The sequence below is a fragment of the Odocoileus virginianus genome, unplaced genomic scaffold, assembly GCF_023699985.2.
Source record: "Odocoileus virginianus isolate 20LAN1187 ecotype Illinois unplaced genomic scaffold, Ovbor_1.2 Unplaced_Contig_1, whole genome shotgun sequence".
Taxonomy (NCBI): Eukaryota; Metazoa; Chordata; class Mammalia; order Artiodactyla; family Cervidae; genus Odocoileus; species Odocoileus virginianus.
This window is the reverse complement of record NW_027224318.1, coordinates 5,154,352-5,172,468: the sequence shown is the minus strand read 5'-3', so window position 1 is coordinate 5,172,468 and position 18,117 is coordinate 5,154,352. Positions and strand designations below refer to the sequence as shown.

The following is an 18,117-nucleotide window of genomic DNA, read 5'->3' as shown; positions in this document are numbered from 1 at the left end:
ATAAAAAAAGAATCATGAAGAACCAAGGCTAATGGCTATCCATTCACCTATGGAAAAACACCCTGGAATTGGACCTTCTCTTCAGTCATCATAACAGAATGTTGCCTGGAGAACTGAGAGGTCTGAAAACATGCAGCTTCCTCCCGGAACTGCACTGGGCCAGCCTTGTTTGTGGAACTGCCCTAGAGTTCTTATTCAGCCACTGGGGCAGCACTGCTTGCCCTGACTCCTGCTTATTGTGGACTTGGTCACAAAAGAAAAAGTTATTTTTTCTGAAACTGGTAAATGGGATTGGCTTGCAGGAAGAGAAGGTTAGTAGACCCTGCTTGCCTTAGGAGTCAAGCTGTTGCTAAGGAAAATGGCAGGAGCCAAAAGTCTACAGCAGGAGCCTAAAGTCTACAGCAGCAGCCATTGAGAAGCACAAAAATATTAGTCATTTCATAGCTTCTGTGTTGAGAAAAGTAGTTGCCTAGGAGTGCTCACATGTGAATAGGCATTGTATTTTGGCTTCAAGATCTCATTTGCCTTTTGTGTTTTTCTTTTAGGGTTGGTGTTGATTCAGACCAAGAACACTTGGTAAATATGCATTTGTGTTGTCCTGGCATTTCTGTCAAATGTGCGGTTGCTTGGAAAGAAAACAAATCTCTGTAGACTTCATGCCACTGTTATTTAGATCCTGTCCTATTTGCATCAGCTTTTAACTGACATCATATCATTCCTGGCTTTTCTCACTGCTCGATAGAGACAAAACTGAATTTTAGGCCGTGTGTGGTTATCAAGGGTGACAGCTCCCCTATCTGTGGGCAAGGCTGGGCTTTGGCCACAGACAAGAACAGTCCCTTAAGCACTCCTGGGTTTTCAAGTGACTACTCTGGCACAGGGAGCCTTTTTCCATTTTGGTTTGCGCATGAAGTCTTGTCTCTGATGTAAGCCCCACTCCAGCTGCTTTTCCTGTGCAACTTTCAAATTGGATGACCAGCAGCTGCCCTTGAGAACTGCCCGGAAGCCTTGGACTCTTCAGCCAGGCCTCCCTGCCTGTTCAGGAGAATGTGCTTTCTTACCCTCTGCCTCAGCCCTGCCCATGTTTCCTTGCTTACACTCAGGTGTCACTTTCTCTATTGTTTCCTTGAACCAGAACTTGGTAGACTAGTGCATTGTAACTCAGTGCTTTCTCTAGACTGACCACCTTTTTCTGGTATTTTCCTTCCACCTTTTAATGCTTTCTGAGTACAGCTGAATAGGTGCCTCTGCCCTAGACATGAGATGGGAAATCACAGAAATGAGGTTTTTGAACATGGAAAGCATCTCTTTAAAAACAACAGTTCTTTTTCTTGTCTGAAACAGGCCCTGGTCTACTTGTCTTCAGAGTGTAATTTAAAAAAAATTTTTTTGTCAGATTCATTTCCTGAATGCTAATTTTGCTAGCTATCGAGTGATGAGTTTATATGTGACCTAGGACGCGCCTGCCTCTTTTGTGGTCAGAACCTTAAAGTATAATTTCATGGGCTTGAAATAATTGTACAAACCAGGCTGGATGAATTCCCATGGTGCTGAGTTCCTGGTAGTTTCCAAAGGATAATAGCCCCTCAGTGCCTCCACCCCCATGTCAAAACAAGAGTAGTGATCAGACAGCTCCCAAGACAAGTGCTTGATCACCATCTGTGTGTGCCTCTACCTGTTTTGTCCCCTCTGTCACCACAGAGGACAAATGGAAATGGAGTGACAGGGAGAGAGCCAGGTAGGTGAGTACCAACTGTGACATCCAGAAAAAAAATGTCATTTTTACTTTGCCCTCAAAACTGTGGATGCCTTGGCTCAGTATATTGTTTACTCAATATTTCAAGTGTCCATCGGGAAGCACAGAGGAAGATTTTAGTAACTATGGAGCATGTAGGGGTTAGGTTTACAGGTGTTCATGTGGTGAGGGAATCGTGAGATTTGTAAATTTGTTGCTGACATCTCCAAAAAGTGGAGCTATACAAACTAATGCCTCCTGATATGAAAGGAAACACTGTAAGCCTGTGCAGTGTTCTCAGACTTTTTGTATTGTGTGTTTTGATACCTATTGAGAGGAAGATTCACTTATTTTGAGGATCAGGGAAAACAGGAACCAAAACCCAGAATCTAAACTGTACTCTTCGAAAATCATGGAAATAGAACATTCATTCTGCAAAGAGCCTTTGAGTAAGGTTCGCATTGTATTCATGAAAAAACTCAGTCTGGGAGGGGAAGGGACTTGCCCAACTAGTTCACATCAGAGCTGAGATGAACCAGATGGCCTCACAGCGCCACTGCTGACTGCTCCATGTTACACATGAGGATGCAGTTTATATTTTGGGGGGAGCTGTTTTTGAAGAGATCTGCTTGCTGTGTTAGTTTTCCCTCCTACCCAGCCTGGCTTACCATGGAATTTCCCTACTTACTTAAATTTTGCTAGTGTTCTAACAACATAGTAGCATCTTTGAAAATGCTAGTTAGTTTTGGGACCCATGACAACTCCCAAGGATCAGAATGTCAATGGGATGTTTTCCACTTAAGGTGCAGTTCACACTGTGGGTGTAAGGCTTTCAGATTTAGGGGGTGGATTATCCCACATTAATTTTTCTAAATGCCAGTCGACTCATAAATGAGGAAGCATTCTGAGTAATAGAAGTGTTCAGAAAAACACTTCAGTTTCTTATTCCTAAGCTGCAATATACAAACTCTTAAATTAGGCTATATTTGTAATTCTACAAAGCAATGACTCTTAAATGAATGTGTTTTTTGTCCTTATGTATGTATTGACCTCTTTATTGTCTGTTTGCAGGGTATTCCTGAAAGTGAAAGAAGAACAACCAAAGCAGAGAGCGCGTGGCTCTTCCGGATGTGGTATAACTTTGATCACAAGTATCCTTAATTGAGAAAATAACAGTATGGATATGAATGATTACAATTTAATGGAACAACTGTTTTGACTACTCTCTTTCAGAACTGGAATATAAAACATACCTTTGGTCTTCCTTTTCCCCTTCAGTGTAGTGGAGAAGGTTACCCACACACACAGATGAATTCCTCTGAAAACCCATGAAGCCAGTAGGGACTGGTTATTGCAAAAGCTGGCTGTGTGCAGGGACTCAAGAGACTTTATGATAGACTTGCTTTGATATATAGGTTTATTTATGTTGTAAACTTTAATATTTATTGTCTTTAGCTAATTGAGTGAATGCTGCAAAAGGAATTTGTTGGTGTTTGTCAGTGTGCTTGCTAGGGTAAAAGAGGAAAGACAAGCTTAGGAAGAAACATGGGAATAAGAAACTCAGCAATGCTGGATACCACAGTAGTCACTGATGTCTTTTCTCTGACCTTTCCAAAGACTAGAAGATTCTCCCCTCCATTCAGGATGCCAGTGCTTCATTATTTACCAGATTTCTTTCTTGTCCTATTGTAACAGTCTTTTTCATAGATATCCTTTAAGGCAGGTTATATTTAATAACCTGCTTAAATCATGCTTTTAAACAATATTTTTAAAAGATACTTTTTATGTGAACCATTTTTAAGTCTTTATTAAATTTGTTACAATACTGCTTCTGTTTCTGGTTTTTTGGCCAAGAGGCATGTGGGATCTTAGCTCCCTGGACCAGGGATCAAACCCATACCCCCTGCATTGGAAGGTGAAGTCTTAACCACTGGACCACCAGGGAAGTCCCTAAATCATGCCTTTCAAAAAATTTTGTCACTCACTATTTATTAAAATTAATTTCTTATTTGAAAATTGAACTAGATAAAGGGACTATGGAGTTCTTTCTGGCTGAGACTTTAAGTGGATCAAAACCTAGTTTATGTTCCATTGAAGTGAATTTGGGACAACTATGTAAAATCCTTTTTCCTTGCTTTTGACTTTCTGATCAAAACCACCTATGTTTAAGAAAAATGCACTTGATACTTATCATTAGAAACTACTACTTACTATGTTCTGTTTGCTGGATTTTTACGTTCACTTTCTGGAAGGACTCTAATATATGGAAACACGAATGAATGCATATCTATGATATCATTGTTCAGTTGCTAGCTTGCGTTCAACTCTTTGTGACCCCATGGACTACATAACACGAGGCTTCCCTGTCCTTCACTATCTCCTAGAGTTTTCTCAAACTTAGGTCCATTGAGTCAGTGATCCTATCTAACCATCTCATCCACTGCTGCCCCCTTCTCCTTTTGCCTTCAACTTTTCCTAGCATCAGGGTCTTTTCCAGTGAGTCAGCTCTTCACATCAGGTGGCCAAAGTATTGGAACTTCAGCATCAGTCCTTCCAGTGAATATTCAGGACTGATTTCCTTTAGGATTGACTGATTTGATCTCCTTGCTGTCCAAGGGACTCTCAAGAGTCTTCTCCAGCACCACAATTTGAAAGCATCAGTTCTTTGGTGCTCAGCCTTCTTTATGGTCCAACTCTCACATCTGTACATGACTACTGGAAAAACCATAGCTTTGACTATATGGACCTTTGTCAGCAAAGTGATGTCTTTGCTTTTTTAATATGCTGTCTAGGTTTGTCATAGCTTTCCTTCCAAGGAGCAAGCGTCTTTTAATTTCATGGCTGCAGTCACCATCCACAGTGATTTTGGAGCCCCCAAAAAAAATCTGTCACTGCTTCTACTTTTTCCCCTCTATTTGCCATGAAGTGATGGGACTGGATTTCAGATCATGAACTCCTTATTGCAAAATTCAGACTTAAATTGAAGAAGGTAGGGAAAACCACTAGACCATTCAGGTATGACTTAAATCAAATCCCTTACTATTATATAGTGGTAATGACAAATAGATTCACGGGCTTAGATCTGATAAGACAAAGTACCTAGAGAACTATGGATGGAGGTTTGTGACATTGTACAGGAGGCAGTGATCAAGACCATCCCCAAGAAAAAGAAATGCAAAAAGGCAAAATGGTTGTCTGAGGAGGCCTTACAAATAGCTGAGAAAAGAAGAGAAGCTAAAGGCAAAGGAGAAAAGGAAAGATATACCCATCTGAATGCAGAGTTCCAAAGAACAGCAAGGAGAGATAAGAAAGCCTTCCTCAGTGATCAATGCAAAGAAATAGAGGAAAACAATAGAATGGGAAAGACTAGAGATCTCTTCAAGAAAATTAGAGATACTGAGGGAACCTTTCATGCAGAGATGGACACAGTAGAGGACAGAAATGGTATGGGCCTAACAGAAACAGAAGAGATTAAGAAGAGGTGGCAAGAATACACAGAAGAACTATACAAAAAAAGATCTTAATGACGCCGATAATCATGATGGTGATCACCACCCTAGAGCCAGACATCCTGGAATGCCAAGTTGTGTGGGCCTTAGGAAGCATCAGTATGAACAAAGTTAGTGGAGGTGATGGAATTCCAGTTGAGCTATTTCAAATCCTAAAAGATGATGCTGTGAAAGGTGCTGCACTCAATATGCCAGCAAATTTGGAAAACTCAGCAGTGGCCACAGGACTGGAAAGGTTAGTTTTCATTCCAATGCCAAAGAAAGGCAATGCCAAAGAATGTTCAAACTACCGCACAATTGCACTCATCTTACACACTAGCAAAGTAATGCTCAAAATTCTCCAAGCCAGACTTCAATAGTATGTGAACTGAGAACTTCCAGATGTTCAAGCTGGATTTAGAAAAGGCAGAGGAAGCAGAGATCAAATTGCCAACATCTGTTGGATCATAAAAAAAGAGAGTTCCAGAAAAGCATCTACTACACCAAAGCCTTTGACTGTGTGGATCACAACAAACTGTGGAAAATTCTTCAAGAGATGGGAATACCAGACCACCTTACCTGCCTCCTGAGAAATCTGTATGCAGGTCAAGAAGCAACAGTTAGAACTGGACATGGAACAATGGACTGGTTCCAAATTGGGAAAGGAGTATGTCAAGGCTGTATATTGTCACCCTAGCTTATTTAACTTATATGCAGAGTACATCATGCAAAATGCCAGGCTGGATGAAGCACAAGCTGGAATCAAGATTGCCAGGAGAAATATCAATAACTTCAGATACGTACAGATGACACCACTCTTATGGCAGAAAGCAAAGAACTAAAGAGTCTCTTGATGAAAGTGAAAGGAAAGGGAGAGTGAAAAAGCTGGCTTAAGACTTAACATTCCGAAAGCAAAGATCATGGCATCTGGTCCCATCACTTCATGGCAAATAGATGGGGAAACAATGAAAACAGTGACAGACTTTATTTTCTTGAGCTCCAAAATCACTGCAGATGGTGACTGCAGCCATGAAATTAAAAGATGCTTGCTCCTTGGAAGAAAAGCTATGACCAACCTAGACAGCATATTAAAAAGCAGAGACATTACTTTGCTGACAAAGGTCTGTCTAGTCAAAGCTATGGTTTTTCCAGTAGTCATGTATGGATGTGAGAGTTGGACCATAAAGAAAGCTGAGTGAGTAGCCAAAGAATTGATGTTTTTGAACTGTGGTGTTGGAGAAGACTCTTGAGAGTCCCTTGGACTGCAAGGAAATCAAACTAGTCATAAAGGAAATTAGTCCTGAATATTCATTGGAAGGACTGATGCTGAAGCTGAAGCTCCAACACTTTTACCACCTGATGCAAAGTACTGACTCATTGGAAAAGACCCTGATGCTGGGAAAGATTGAAGACAGGAGAAGAAGGGGGTGACAGAGGAAGAGATGGTTGAATGGCATCTCCAACTCGATGGACATGAGTTTGAGCAACCTCTTGGAGTTGGTGATGGACAGGGAAGCCTGGAATGTTGCAGTCCTTGGGGTCGCAAAGAGTTGGACCCAACTGAGAGAGTGAGCTGAACTGATAGTGGCTGGACCTTCCCAATACAGTGTTAAATATAAGCAATGATAGTGGGCATTCTTATCTTATTTCTGACCTCAGGGGATATTTTTCAATATTTCACCATTAAGTATGATGTTAGCTATAAGTTTTGGAGATATCTTTTGTCAATTTAAGAAAATTCCCTTTTTTTCTAGTTTGCTGAGAGTTCTTATCATAAATAGGTATTGAATATTATCAGATCCTTTTCCTGCATCAGTTGAAATGATCACGTGTTTATTTTTTTCTCCTTTAGTGTTTTATCTTGCTGATTTTCATCAATTGTTTGAATGTTAAGCCAATCTTAGATTGGTGGAACAAATCCCATTTGATCATGATATGTTATTCATTGTGTGACACTGGGTTTAGTTGCTAATATTTTGTGTCTATTTTTCATGAGAAATATTGGCTTATGATTTTTTTCTTGTAATATCCTTATCAAGTTTCTATCATAAGACTTTGTGAATTTTATAAAGCAAGTAGGGAAGAATTTTTCTCTTTTTCTGCTTTGTGGAGGACTTTATGTAAACTTGGTGTTGTTTCTTAAGTGCCAGGAAGATTTTAACCAGTGACGCTTTCTGGACCTGGAGCTTTTTCTATGAACAATGTCTTAGTTTGTTTAATAGATACTGAACCATTCAGATTTTTTGGTCAATATTTGATATGTTTTAGTTTTTATAGATTTTGTTCTTGTAGAGTTAAAACACCAAGACTTATTAGCCTCAGTACTAAGTACCCTGTTAAGTACCACTGAACTAAAATCTGGTAGTTTCTGTACTTGATGCACTAGAACAATTCATCATTCTATATTTTCAGTGATTTTGTGTGGCAAGATGTTTTATGAACTATGTAAGTGTGTTTATACAAAGTACTTTAATCTTAGAGTTTATGGGAATTTATGTAAATTTCTTTGGCCTCTGGCCTCCTCGTTTTTAATTGAGAACAACCTTAGGTTGTAATTTTAGAAAGTAGGGAATATGTATGTGTGTCTTTCTCCCTTTCTCTGCTCTTTCTTGTGATTCTTTTTTACTTTCAAGTATCAAATATATTATTGCATCTGTTTTTATTTTTATTTTTGGAGAATAGATGAATAGAGTCTGTGACAGAGGAACTCATGATACATAATTTTTAGAAATGTTTTTAGAATTGCATTTCCTTTGATACTAAAGTTTCAACTCATCGAAGAGGCCAGCTAAATCCACAGTAAATAATGAAAACCACTTTTTATTACTATATTCTACTACTGGAATGTTTAATCACTTTTCAGGCTCTTTAGTATTCTTTCTTCTGTATCTCCTTCGGTGCTAAATCAAGGGTGATTTTGGCTTTAGTAAAATCACAAAGGCAATATGATGTAGTGGTCAAAAGGTCATAGGATCTGGAATCAGACTGATCTGGATTTGAGAATTGGTCCTCCATTTACTTGTGTGACTTTAGGCAGATCATTGACTTCTGTGAGCCTGAGTTTCCATATTTGTAAAACAGAGTTAATATTACAAAATGTTTAAAATGTTGCTATCTCACTGACATAACAGGGTTATGAAATGGGATATTTGTTATCTCAAGTGTTAGGTACACTGTGAGAGTGATTGTAATCAAGCAGGGTGTTCTTTTTTAAATTGATAAAGAAAGGAACACAACTCTTCCTTAACCAGCGCAGCTATCTGAAGCCTCTGTTGACGCACAGCGGGCCGCCTCTTACCACCACTCTGCCTGCCTGCTGCGGCCCCATTGCGAGATGCCTGACCAGTCCCCAGGCCTATGAGGTAAGTTGGTTTCATCCAGAACCTCAGTTCTTCATTAAGTTAAATTTAAATGTATCTGCTCTGTGGATGGGTGACTGCTTTTTTTGTTTTGTTTTGCTTTGCTTGCTTTTATGATATAAAGTTTACAAGCAGGAATATAAACATATGTTGCTCAGCTAGAAAGTGCACTGAAATCTCTAAATTTATTATATATATAATAATTTATATAAATATTATTATATGATATATACAATAATATATAATATGTAAATTGTATATGGAATAGATATAATTTATTTCTAAATTTATTATAATTCACAGTGTTTGAAACGTCATTTGAAAACATATGGAATAGCATCTTACTAATTTTAGTAAAAAAATTCTATTTCTGTGCTGGTTTTCATTTATTTGCAGCATGTGGTCTGAGCTCAATACTAACTATATGTTTTAATCTATAAATTTGGATCGTAACAGTCATGTTGAGAGGATTACTAAAACATTTTTTGATGCTCCTCACATGCAGCAGATGGTCTTTTATTTCAGATATAAGGGCAAGTTTATCTCCCTGTATTCTATATCTAAAGGGAAGCATGAACATAACTAGATATAATCCAGATTCCATATTTTTTCCTTAACTGCTAACATAAGATTGGTGATTTAGCAGGTACTGCAACAAAGAAAGAAATGACAAATGATAAGCAGTTTTTATTTTAGAATATGAGCAGTTAGTTTTTCAAGTTCTTTCTTAAAAAACTTTACTTCACCCAATCCTTCAAAAATAATCTGTGACATCAAATAAAGTGCCCATGTTAACAAAATCCACCAGTTTTGACTACTCTGATGTAACACCTTGAGAGGCAAGGCTATGGTAAAACAGTGTAGATGTGTGTGTGCACGCACACCTGCACACATACACACTTCATTATGACCTCCTCCGTGGTGTTTTAGAGCAGATCTCATGGAGAATGGACAGGGAAGGGGAGGCTTAGCTGGGGTGGCACCTGGGTCAGGGAGGAGTACCCTGTAGCACCATGTTGTGTTGAATCCATACACTGACTGCTTGTGGGGTGGGGGGAACACCCCATGTTGTCTTGTCCCTCCCTCCCACTTTACCCAGGCTCCAGTATCAAGCACAGTGCCCATTCCCTGTTTACCCTCTTAGCCCACATGGCTGTCTGTTGAGGGGTCAGCCAGCTTTGTCAGCTAAGTCAGTGAGGCCTGGCTCTTGAATTCCAGAGACCCACTCACCATCATGAAAAGCCAGAGGAGTTCCACGATGCCTGTATGTTCTGTGGAATATAACAGAATACAACATTGTTCTATTTGCTTCCTTGGGCTGGCATAACAGAGTACCCCAAACTTAACAGCAGAAATTTACTGTCTCACAGTCCGGAGGCTGGGAGTCTGAGGTCCAGGTGCCAGCAGGGTTGGGTCCTAAGGGCTCTGAGAGAGAGTCTATTTCTGACCTCTCTCTAGCTTCTAGTGGTTTGCAGGCCATCTTTGGCATTCCTTGGCTTGAAGATGCATCACTGTGATCTCTGTCTTCATTTTCACCTGGCATTTTCCCTGTGTGTGTATGTGAGTGTGTGTGCGCGCACGTGCACGCACACAGTCTGTGTCTCCAAATTTCCCCTTTTTATAAGGACACCCTCCAGCCATACTTGATCAGGGCCCACACTAAAGACCTCTTCTTAACATGATCACTTGCAAAGTCTGTACTTCCAGATAAGGGGACATTCACAGATACTGGGAGTTAGGATTTCATATTTCTAGGGTGTGAGGGGGATGCAGTGTAACCTAGAACAACCATAAAACTTCATTTTTAATTTAATTTTTTGTTATGCTGACTCCTTATTAAATTACAAAAGTAGCATACTTATAGCCAGATATTCAAACAGTATAGAATGTACAAAGTGAAAAATGAAAGTCACTCTCTTTCTCCCACCACATCCTCTAGAGACAGTCTTTTTAAGAGTTTATTGTGGATAGTCCCAGATATATTTTATCTATACAAACTTCTATGTGTGTATATAACTGTTATTGTTTTTCACAATGGGATCATAATAGTATTGTCCTGCTACTTGCTTGCTTTCACCTAATGATCCACAGCATGGATACCTTTGTAAGAGTCCACGAGAACCTTCTCTCTATTGGTGGCTGCATAGTGTAGCTTTACTAAGGTTGATCTAGTCAGTCTCATTCCTTTTGTGTTTTTGTTATTACAAACAACATTTACAGTGAATATCCTTGTATATATGTTTGCCCAATAATATGAAGTTATAAAGAATAGATTTTAAAGGTTAAATTGCTGGGTCAAAAGGCATATGCATTTTAAAATTTGGTAGCTATTGCCCCAAACTTCAACCTTAATAAAGGCAGTCGAAGGTACTGAAGAGCCCCAGCTGATGTGTGAAGGCCCCACAGAGCTTTGTTGTGGGCATTGCTGAATTAAGTGATAGACAGGCTCCTTAGACTTACAGTTTAGATATACAGCTGGATTGGCTTGGAAGGGATTATGGCTGGTTGGTGGAGCAGGTTTCTTTGGTTTTTAATTTACAGGTCTTTGTCTTTGAGTGTTGAGGCAAATCTCTAGCAACAGCAAAGAATTTAAAAATTTCCAGCAACAGCAAATGTGAAATTTTAGTCTAATAGTGTCCTCAGTCTATTTGACTATCTTAGACAAACTTAACATTTTTAAATGCACAGGATAGGAGAGTTGGGTGTAGGAGGTTTCTATCTACTTCCCTCAAGGAGTATTAGTCACAGACTTTTTTTTGCTGTATCAACATGAGTATTTACAATGATTCTTACTCTACATTTAAATAAAATGACTTTCCGATTTTTAAAAGTAATAAGTACTCATTATAATAAAATTTCAGATAATACAGAAACATAAAGAAAACAATAAAAACCATTAGCAATCTATCATGCAGAGCTTGCTATCATCATTTCGTTGAATACCCTTCTAGACTTTTCTGTTGTTGACTGAAAAAATAGTCACAACCTAAAGTTGGAATTTTAGGGACTTCAAGTCTGGCAGGCAGCATCTCAAGTAACCCTGAGAAAACTGCTCCCTGGAGGTGGGGGTGGGTGGAGTGGGGTGGATTGGAGCTGAGGTGTAGGGTGGGTGGAACCAGGTTATATAGAAATTTTGCAACAAAGGGTGGGAAATCTGAATGTCAAAAGTTTTTGTAAATTAAAGAAAACCAGATATCCCAAGTTAAGGAATCTAGCACTTTTCTATATATGGGAAGATGGGGGAGTCTGGGCTCACTGAAAGCATTCCTTTGATATGCACCTCCGCTATCTGGGGCCAGTATCCTGTGTTTTTCACACCATGAGCTCCCTTGGGGCTCACTGTGGGCTGTGGCTGCAGTCTGATGGCTGCTAGATGGCAGGTATTCTTTCCTTCCTGAGTTTCCTCAGGCTCACCAGCTCACATTGGAGGGCTGCAATCTCTTGCTGACTGTGACATCATTGTTTACTGATATGTCGTGGTGTTTTAGTTGCTCAGTTATGTCCGACTCTTTGTGACCCTGTGGACGTAGCCCACCAGGCTCCTCTGTCCATGGTATTCTTCAGGCAAGAATACTGGAGTGGGTTGCTGTTTCCTTCTCCAGGGGATCTTCCTGACCCTTTCTCACTATACACATATACATTTTTTAATTAACCAAAATGGCACTATAAATGCTGGACACTTTTCCCTCTTCTGGAACTTTATGTAATTACATTCTTTTTGGCCCCCAAATTTCCATTAGAACAAAAGCTTATTGAGCTTCTTGACAATTATGTAGTAAGGGTAGTTAGGGTTCAATATTTCTAGGCATCGTTGACACAAAAGTAAGCACTTCATTTATTTAAACCTGTTCAGCGATGAATTGCATTTATATTTAGTGAATACTTTCTGTGTGCCCCAAATTGTTAGGTAATTGAACTACAGCATACAAGGGATTTAGTGTCTAGTGGGGGGAGATGTGATGCAGACCTCTGCATGTGCATCTATGAAAAGGGGTAAGTGCCACTCTAGGGAGAAGGCTAAGTGCAGGCTGCTAGGGAAGAACACAAGAGGGCACCTAAGCTAGCCTTGGACGATCAAAGAAGACTTCTGGGAGAAAGTGACTTTTAAGCGAAAACCTCAGTGATAAGTAGGAGCTAGTTACCTGAAGGCGAGGAGAGGAGACAGGAGGTAAGAGAAAGCACTAGAGATTTTGGCAGCTGTCAAGCACTTCAATCTGCAGGCACACAGTGGGGTGAGTGGGGTCAGAGAAAATACAGCATCCTTGAAAATTCAGCTATTGGAAATGTTTCTTTAATTTTCATAATAATTCTCAAAACTTGTTTTATTTGCATTTAGAACCAGGAACAGTTGAAAGATGATGACTCCGATCTCATCCTCAATGATGGTGATATTAGTTTGACGTATGGTGATTCTACTGTGAACACTGAGTCAGCATCATCCGGTGCCCCTAGGAGACTTATGGGAAACAGTTCTGAAGATGCCTTTGATCGGGAACTTGCCTTCGGGGACCATGAACTGGTCATTCGGGGAACACGCCTGGTTCTACCTATGGATGATTCTGAACCCCCCTTAAATTTGTTAGATAATACGAGACACGGTCCAGCCTAAGCTTACTAGTTACTCACTTAGTGATCTGTAAAATTTGCACATGTGATTGTGAAGAAATTCGTACTACCTAAAAAGTCCCAGTGCATGTCTCTGAATGTTTAAGCTATATAAATGCTATTTATATGGCATTGAAAGACCATAAATACCCTGTACAAGGCAGATTGTGAACAAATTCTTCTTTTTACTTTTTATCGGCCGCACTATGTAGACTGGATCTGTTTTAGAAAGTTAATTTCACAGTGATGTCTTGTGTTCTGTTAGCTTTATGTCTCAGTTCAGGTATACAAGGTGACAGATTTACTCTTTGTTATATTTACCTGCCACTTAACCAGAGTACCAAGTTCTTGTGATGTGAATTAATTTTGTCTTGTGGGAGGGGAGGGAGAGGAAGGAGGGAGCACTGTTTCTGGGGGAGCCCAGGCAAAAGAAGTTCCTTTGTTGGAAAGTTGTGTTGATTGCTGCTGCCTTTGTCGTGACCTTTTTCTTTGCTTTTTGTCTGGTGGCCTGTTGTGATGCATGAGGCCAGTGGCTTCAGATCTTGCCCATTCAGGTTGGGGAGTGAAGTGCTGGGGCCCCTTTTGCCCTTTGCCATGAAAAAATAAATTTTTTGGCTCCAGTACACTGCTACTCAGAAAAGAAGGCTGTGCATGACTTCCAAGACTTTGTTTCTTGTTTCCAGACCAAGACCTTGGAAAGAGTTGCACCATCCAGCCCACTTAGCCAAAGTATAGTTGTATATAGTTCAGAACACTTGATTTCGATTTGGAGGGGCTGGGGTGGGCAGAGGCCAGGAGGAGTAAGGAACGTAGTGGTTTCAGAGAGCTCTCCCCCCAAATCTGTAAATACTCTATACCAGATAAGTTTAAATGAGAAATTAAATTGCTGCTTACTTTTTGATTATGTACTTTATCTGTATAGCAAGCTTTGTGGTCAGAAGTTTTTATATCAATTTAAATCGCTGCTCTTTAGCAGCCAAACAGGAGCAAAATGTAAAATTTTTGAATTTACTGTGTCTACTTGTCATTCGTTAGTCTGTAGTTGATGTTAATTTATGAATCCGTGACCGTTCCACAGTACACCACAGCCAGTCATGAGAGAATACAGTGCTCCAGAGCCTGTTGTGAGGACGGTTCCGCCTTTGTGTGTACCAGGTGTAGTTGTCTTCATGTTCATGTGACTTTTTAATATGAAATACCTAAGCTGCCATGTTTGTTTTGTTTCTTAACAGTTTTCAAGGAAGAGTGTATAACAATTGCCCATTTCATATTCAGAATATGAAAGTGGATTCTATTTTGTAATGCTGCAAATACCTAACAGTGCATTGAATGCCTAGCAAGGGGGAGATCCTTTCCAATGTTGATTCTGACCTGTCAAAGTTTTGGAAGAAAAACAAACTTCTGTAGGTTTTTCCCCCCTCAGGTCTGAGTAGCATTGCCTTAAATCTTATCCAATTTGAAAACGGTTTTGTTTATGTGATGTTCAAATTGTCCAATGCAAAATATCTTTCCAAACAAAATATACTTATTTTCCCAAAGGTTTTCTTGCTGTGATGCAAACACTCCTTGCGGTTTTAAGGGAATTCTACTGTTGGACCCTTGAGTGGCAGCTCTAACTGTTGGCATAGCCATTTGTTATGTAGTGGTAGCGACTTTCCTGCTATGCAGGAACCCGTGAAGTGTGCATTTTCTATAATGTGTGCCTCTTCATGCAGTCAATAATTTCTTGTTAACATGTTCGAGGGGCTTTGAACTTCAGCGTCATTTACCCACAAAGTCATTCACGCTGTAAAAGGTTATACAAGAAATTCACAACTACCTTTTTTATCCTGTCAAGTTACTGAGCTCACTTTATGAAAATAACTGTAAATACTTAGCATGACAAATTCAGTAACTTGTCTGTTTCAGCATGCATAAGACTTTTTCTTAGGGAAACTGATAAAGCTTGAGTCAACTGAATCTGCCTTCGTACTTTATCAAAGGGGAACCAAGCCTGCTGTGCTTAAATCAGCATCTGGAAGATTCTCCTCTCCTCTAATCTATGTGTGCATCTCCAAGCAAAGAAGAAAAAAACAAACTCTGCTCATCCATCTGTTGGTTTAGGACACCTGAATGAACTTGGATGAGGTAGTCAGAATTCTCATCATGCACAAGTAGAACTGTTCTCGGACTTGTTTTCCTGTTCTTTGTGGACCCTACACGTGTGAATGACTTGAACGTTGTGTCTTTTCAAGTTATTTTTTAAGGTTCCTTGGCATTGTATCCTAGTTGTCCGTGTTTGGCAATGTGCTGTTAAAGTAATAGACTTTTAATCTTTATGTATTTTTTTGTTTTCCCTTGGAAGACTTGGACAGATGTTATAGTGGTTTCTTTTAGGAAAATCTGTCATTAAAAAAATTATAGCCTTGCAAATAACCATTCATGGTGTTTGAGTCACAGTTTATTCTAGTAAGAGGTAAAGAGTGCTGACTTCATTTATTTTTGTACCTATATACCTACTGGGAAAGGGGGAAGACTGATTTTTTTTAAAAAAGCAGCAAACAGAAACCTAACAGAACATAACTTATGGGGTGGCAAATTTTTGGTGCTTATGTGTAAGGCTGGATGTGTTTGCTCATGGGCATAGTTGGACCATTTAAGAAATATGATTCAAAGCAGTTGAATTCTGTTATATTGATTTGTAGCCTGTTAGCTCAGTAATGGATAATGTCATGAACATGTTAACTTCCATTATGTGGGGAGAATAAATTCTGTAAACAGTTAGGTAAGGTAGTTCCACGTTGGGTTGAGAGTACAATCATACAAATAGTCCTTTTTCCAAGTCAAAGACAGGTCTTTCTTATTGTGTGTAAGAAGTCCTGTAGGTTGGGGTTTGCTGACAGTGACTTCGCCTAGTCCGGTAATGGCAGCAACCACACCATGACTCTTTTGGTGCCACCCACTCCAGCTTCCTTGCTCATGGTCCCTGAGAGGCCCAGGTAGTGGCCTCCACAGCACAAGCTTGTTTTTTGAACCAACTCATATTTTCTAATTCACAAATAAAACCTTAACATTAGGTTTGAGAAAGTGTATGTTTACCTGACTCAATGCACAAGTGTTTGGAGATGAAAGTGTAGATACCTTGACTTAATCAGAAAGCCCTTGATAGAAAGTACTTCACACAAATGATGCAGCACTGATGTGTGAGACTTGAAATAAACTGGGAATGATAAAAATAGTCGTTCAGTTACTAAATAGTTTGCATTTTTTGAGCCCTCTTAGGTCTAGGCAATATGTATAGGAGGTATTTTTTTCATTTCCATTTTAACTTAATCTTCATAATGCCAGGAGGGTATATTCCATTACTCTCTTTTCACTGATGAGGGAGCTTAGGTGGAGGGAAGTTGATACACTGCTAGTAAGTGACAGAGCCAGGACTCAAATCCAGTCTTGACTCCAAAGTCTAGATTTCTTCCCTGCTACTCTAGTAGCTCCAGTGCCAGGTGACAGGCTACTCCATCTTGAGTGTTAGAAGGATGATGAAGGGAATTACAGATGTCTGTCCTACTGCCCACCCACCACTTGCTTGTCATCAGGCCAGGGTAGGGCATGAAGTCTCAGCTCTGTTCCTCCATTTGATGCACTGTTGGCTGCCAGGCACACATTCCCCTGTTGGGAAATTTCTTGAATTCTTAGTGAAGTGCCCTCTTGTATCTCTGAGTCTGTGGACAAGGCAACGTGGCTAACCCCATGCCTTCACAGTGTGCCTGCCAATATTTTCACCAAGGAGCCCACCTTTGATGGCAGAGCATGAGGTCCTACACAATGGCCATGAACCCACACAGAGTTTGGTATAATATTGATAGAAAAAGCCCAGGCTCTGGGGTTACACAGACCTGAGTTCAAATCCAGACTCTGCTGCTTGCTTATAGTGTAACATTGACCACTTACATGTTGCCAAGCTTTTGCTATTTCTTAGCTGTAAAGTTAATTCATTTAAGAAATATTTGTGTGTTTACTGTGCCCCACATGGTGGCTGTAGCAGCAAACAACAACGGTCCCTGCCCTCACAGCAGGGGATGCCAGTGACCATCTCATGGCGTTGCTGGGAATCATTCAGGCAAGAAATACCAAGTGCCTTCTGGTAGGGGAATATGTACCTCAAATAGCAGACAACACCAAATACAATCATCACAGGATGGAAAAGTACAGGAGACTCTGAGCAGGACTGTCATTTGGTCATGGGGGATAGGAAAGCTTTTCCTGATGATGAGATATTTAAGGTTAGACCATGGAGTAAGTAGAGGGTCAAGCAGATGACAAGGTGAGGATGAGGAATATTCCAGGCAAAGTGAATAGTGACAGCCTCTACCTGTAACTTCCACACAAATTCATTCAATCAAATAGATATTGAGTGAAACCATACGAGGTACTGTGCTATCTACATATAGTGAGGAATAAAATAGATGCAGGCTACCCGCTTATACTCACACCTGAGTGTGCAAGACAGGAAATACCCAGCACTCATAACGAGAAGCACCTTGAACCCAAACCCGTCCCTGCAACTTCCTCCCCTTCACCCTCTCCCACCACCCCTCTGAGGCAAGTCCATGGTCCTCTTCAGAGTCACAGCCTTCAGTTATTGGGAAAGAAAAACGGCTGTGTCTTCCCTGAGTCTTTCTGCTCCTAGACTGACAATCTCATTGCCTTCCTGTATTTCAGATGCTCGCACTAGGAGTCCATTGTTCTAGACACATTTGTGGATTCACCTGAGACCATGTTGGCTTTTTGTTTTAGTGGCATCATCTCATCTTAAGTGTCACCAGAAAGTCTGAGCTGGCTTCCTGCCTTCATGGAACTTCCAGTTGGGGAAGGCCAACCATAAATAAACAAATATACACATCAAGTAATTAGAGTTTGGGATAAATACCAAACAGGAATCAGGTGAGAG

At 40.1% G+C, this 18,117-nt stretch overlaps 1 protein-coding gene across 1 annotated transcript in view; it reads left to right on the top strand.

The window, feature by feature from the left end:
- The window catches only part of SLC9A6 (solute carrier family 9 member A6), a 54,530-nt gene extending 38,925 nt beyond the window's left edge, over positions 1 to 15,605 (top strand). The window contains 4 exon segments of the mRNA XM_070463250.1: positions 546 to 576; positions 2,807 to 2,886; positions 8,480 to 8,585; positions 12,919 to 15,605. Of these exon segments, the coding sequence (XP_070319351.1) occupies positions 546 to 576; positions 2,807 to 2,886; positions 8,480 to 8,585; positions 12,919 to 13,191 (490 nt within the window). The 3' untranslated portion in view covers positions 13,192 to 15,605.
- The last annotated feature ends 2,512 nt before the right edge of the window (positions 15,606 to 18,117 follow it).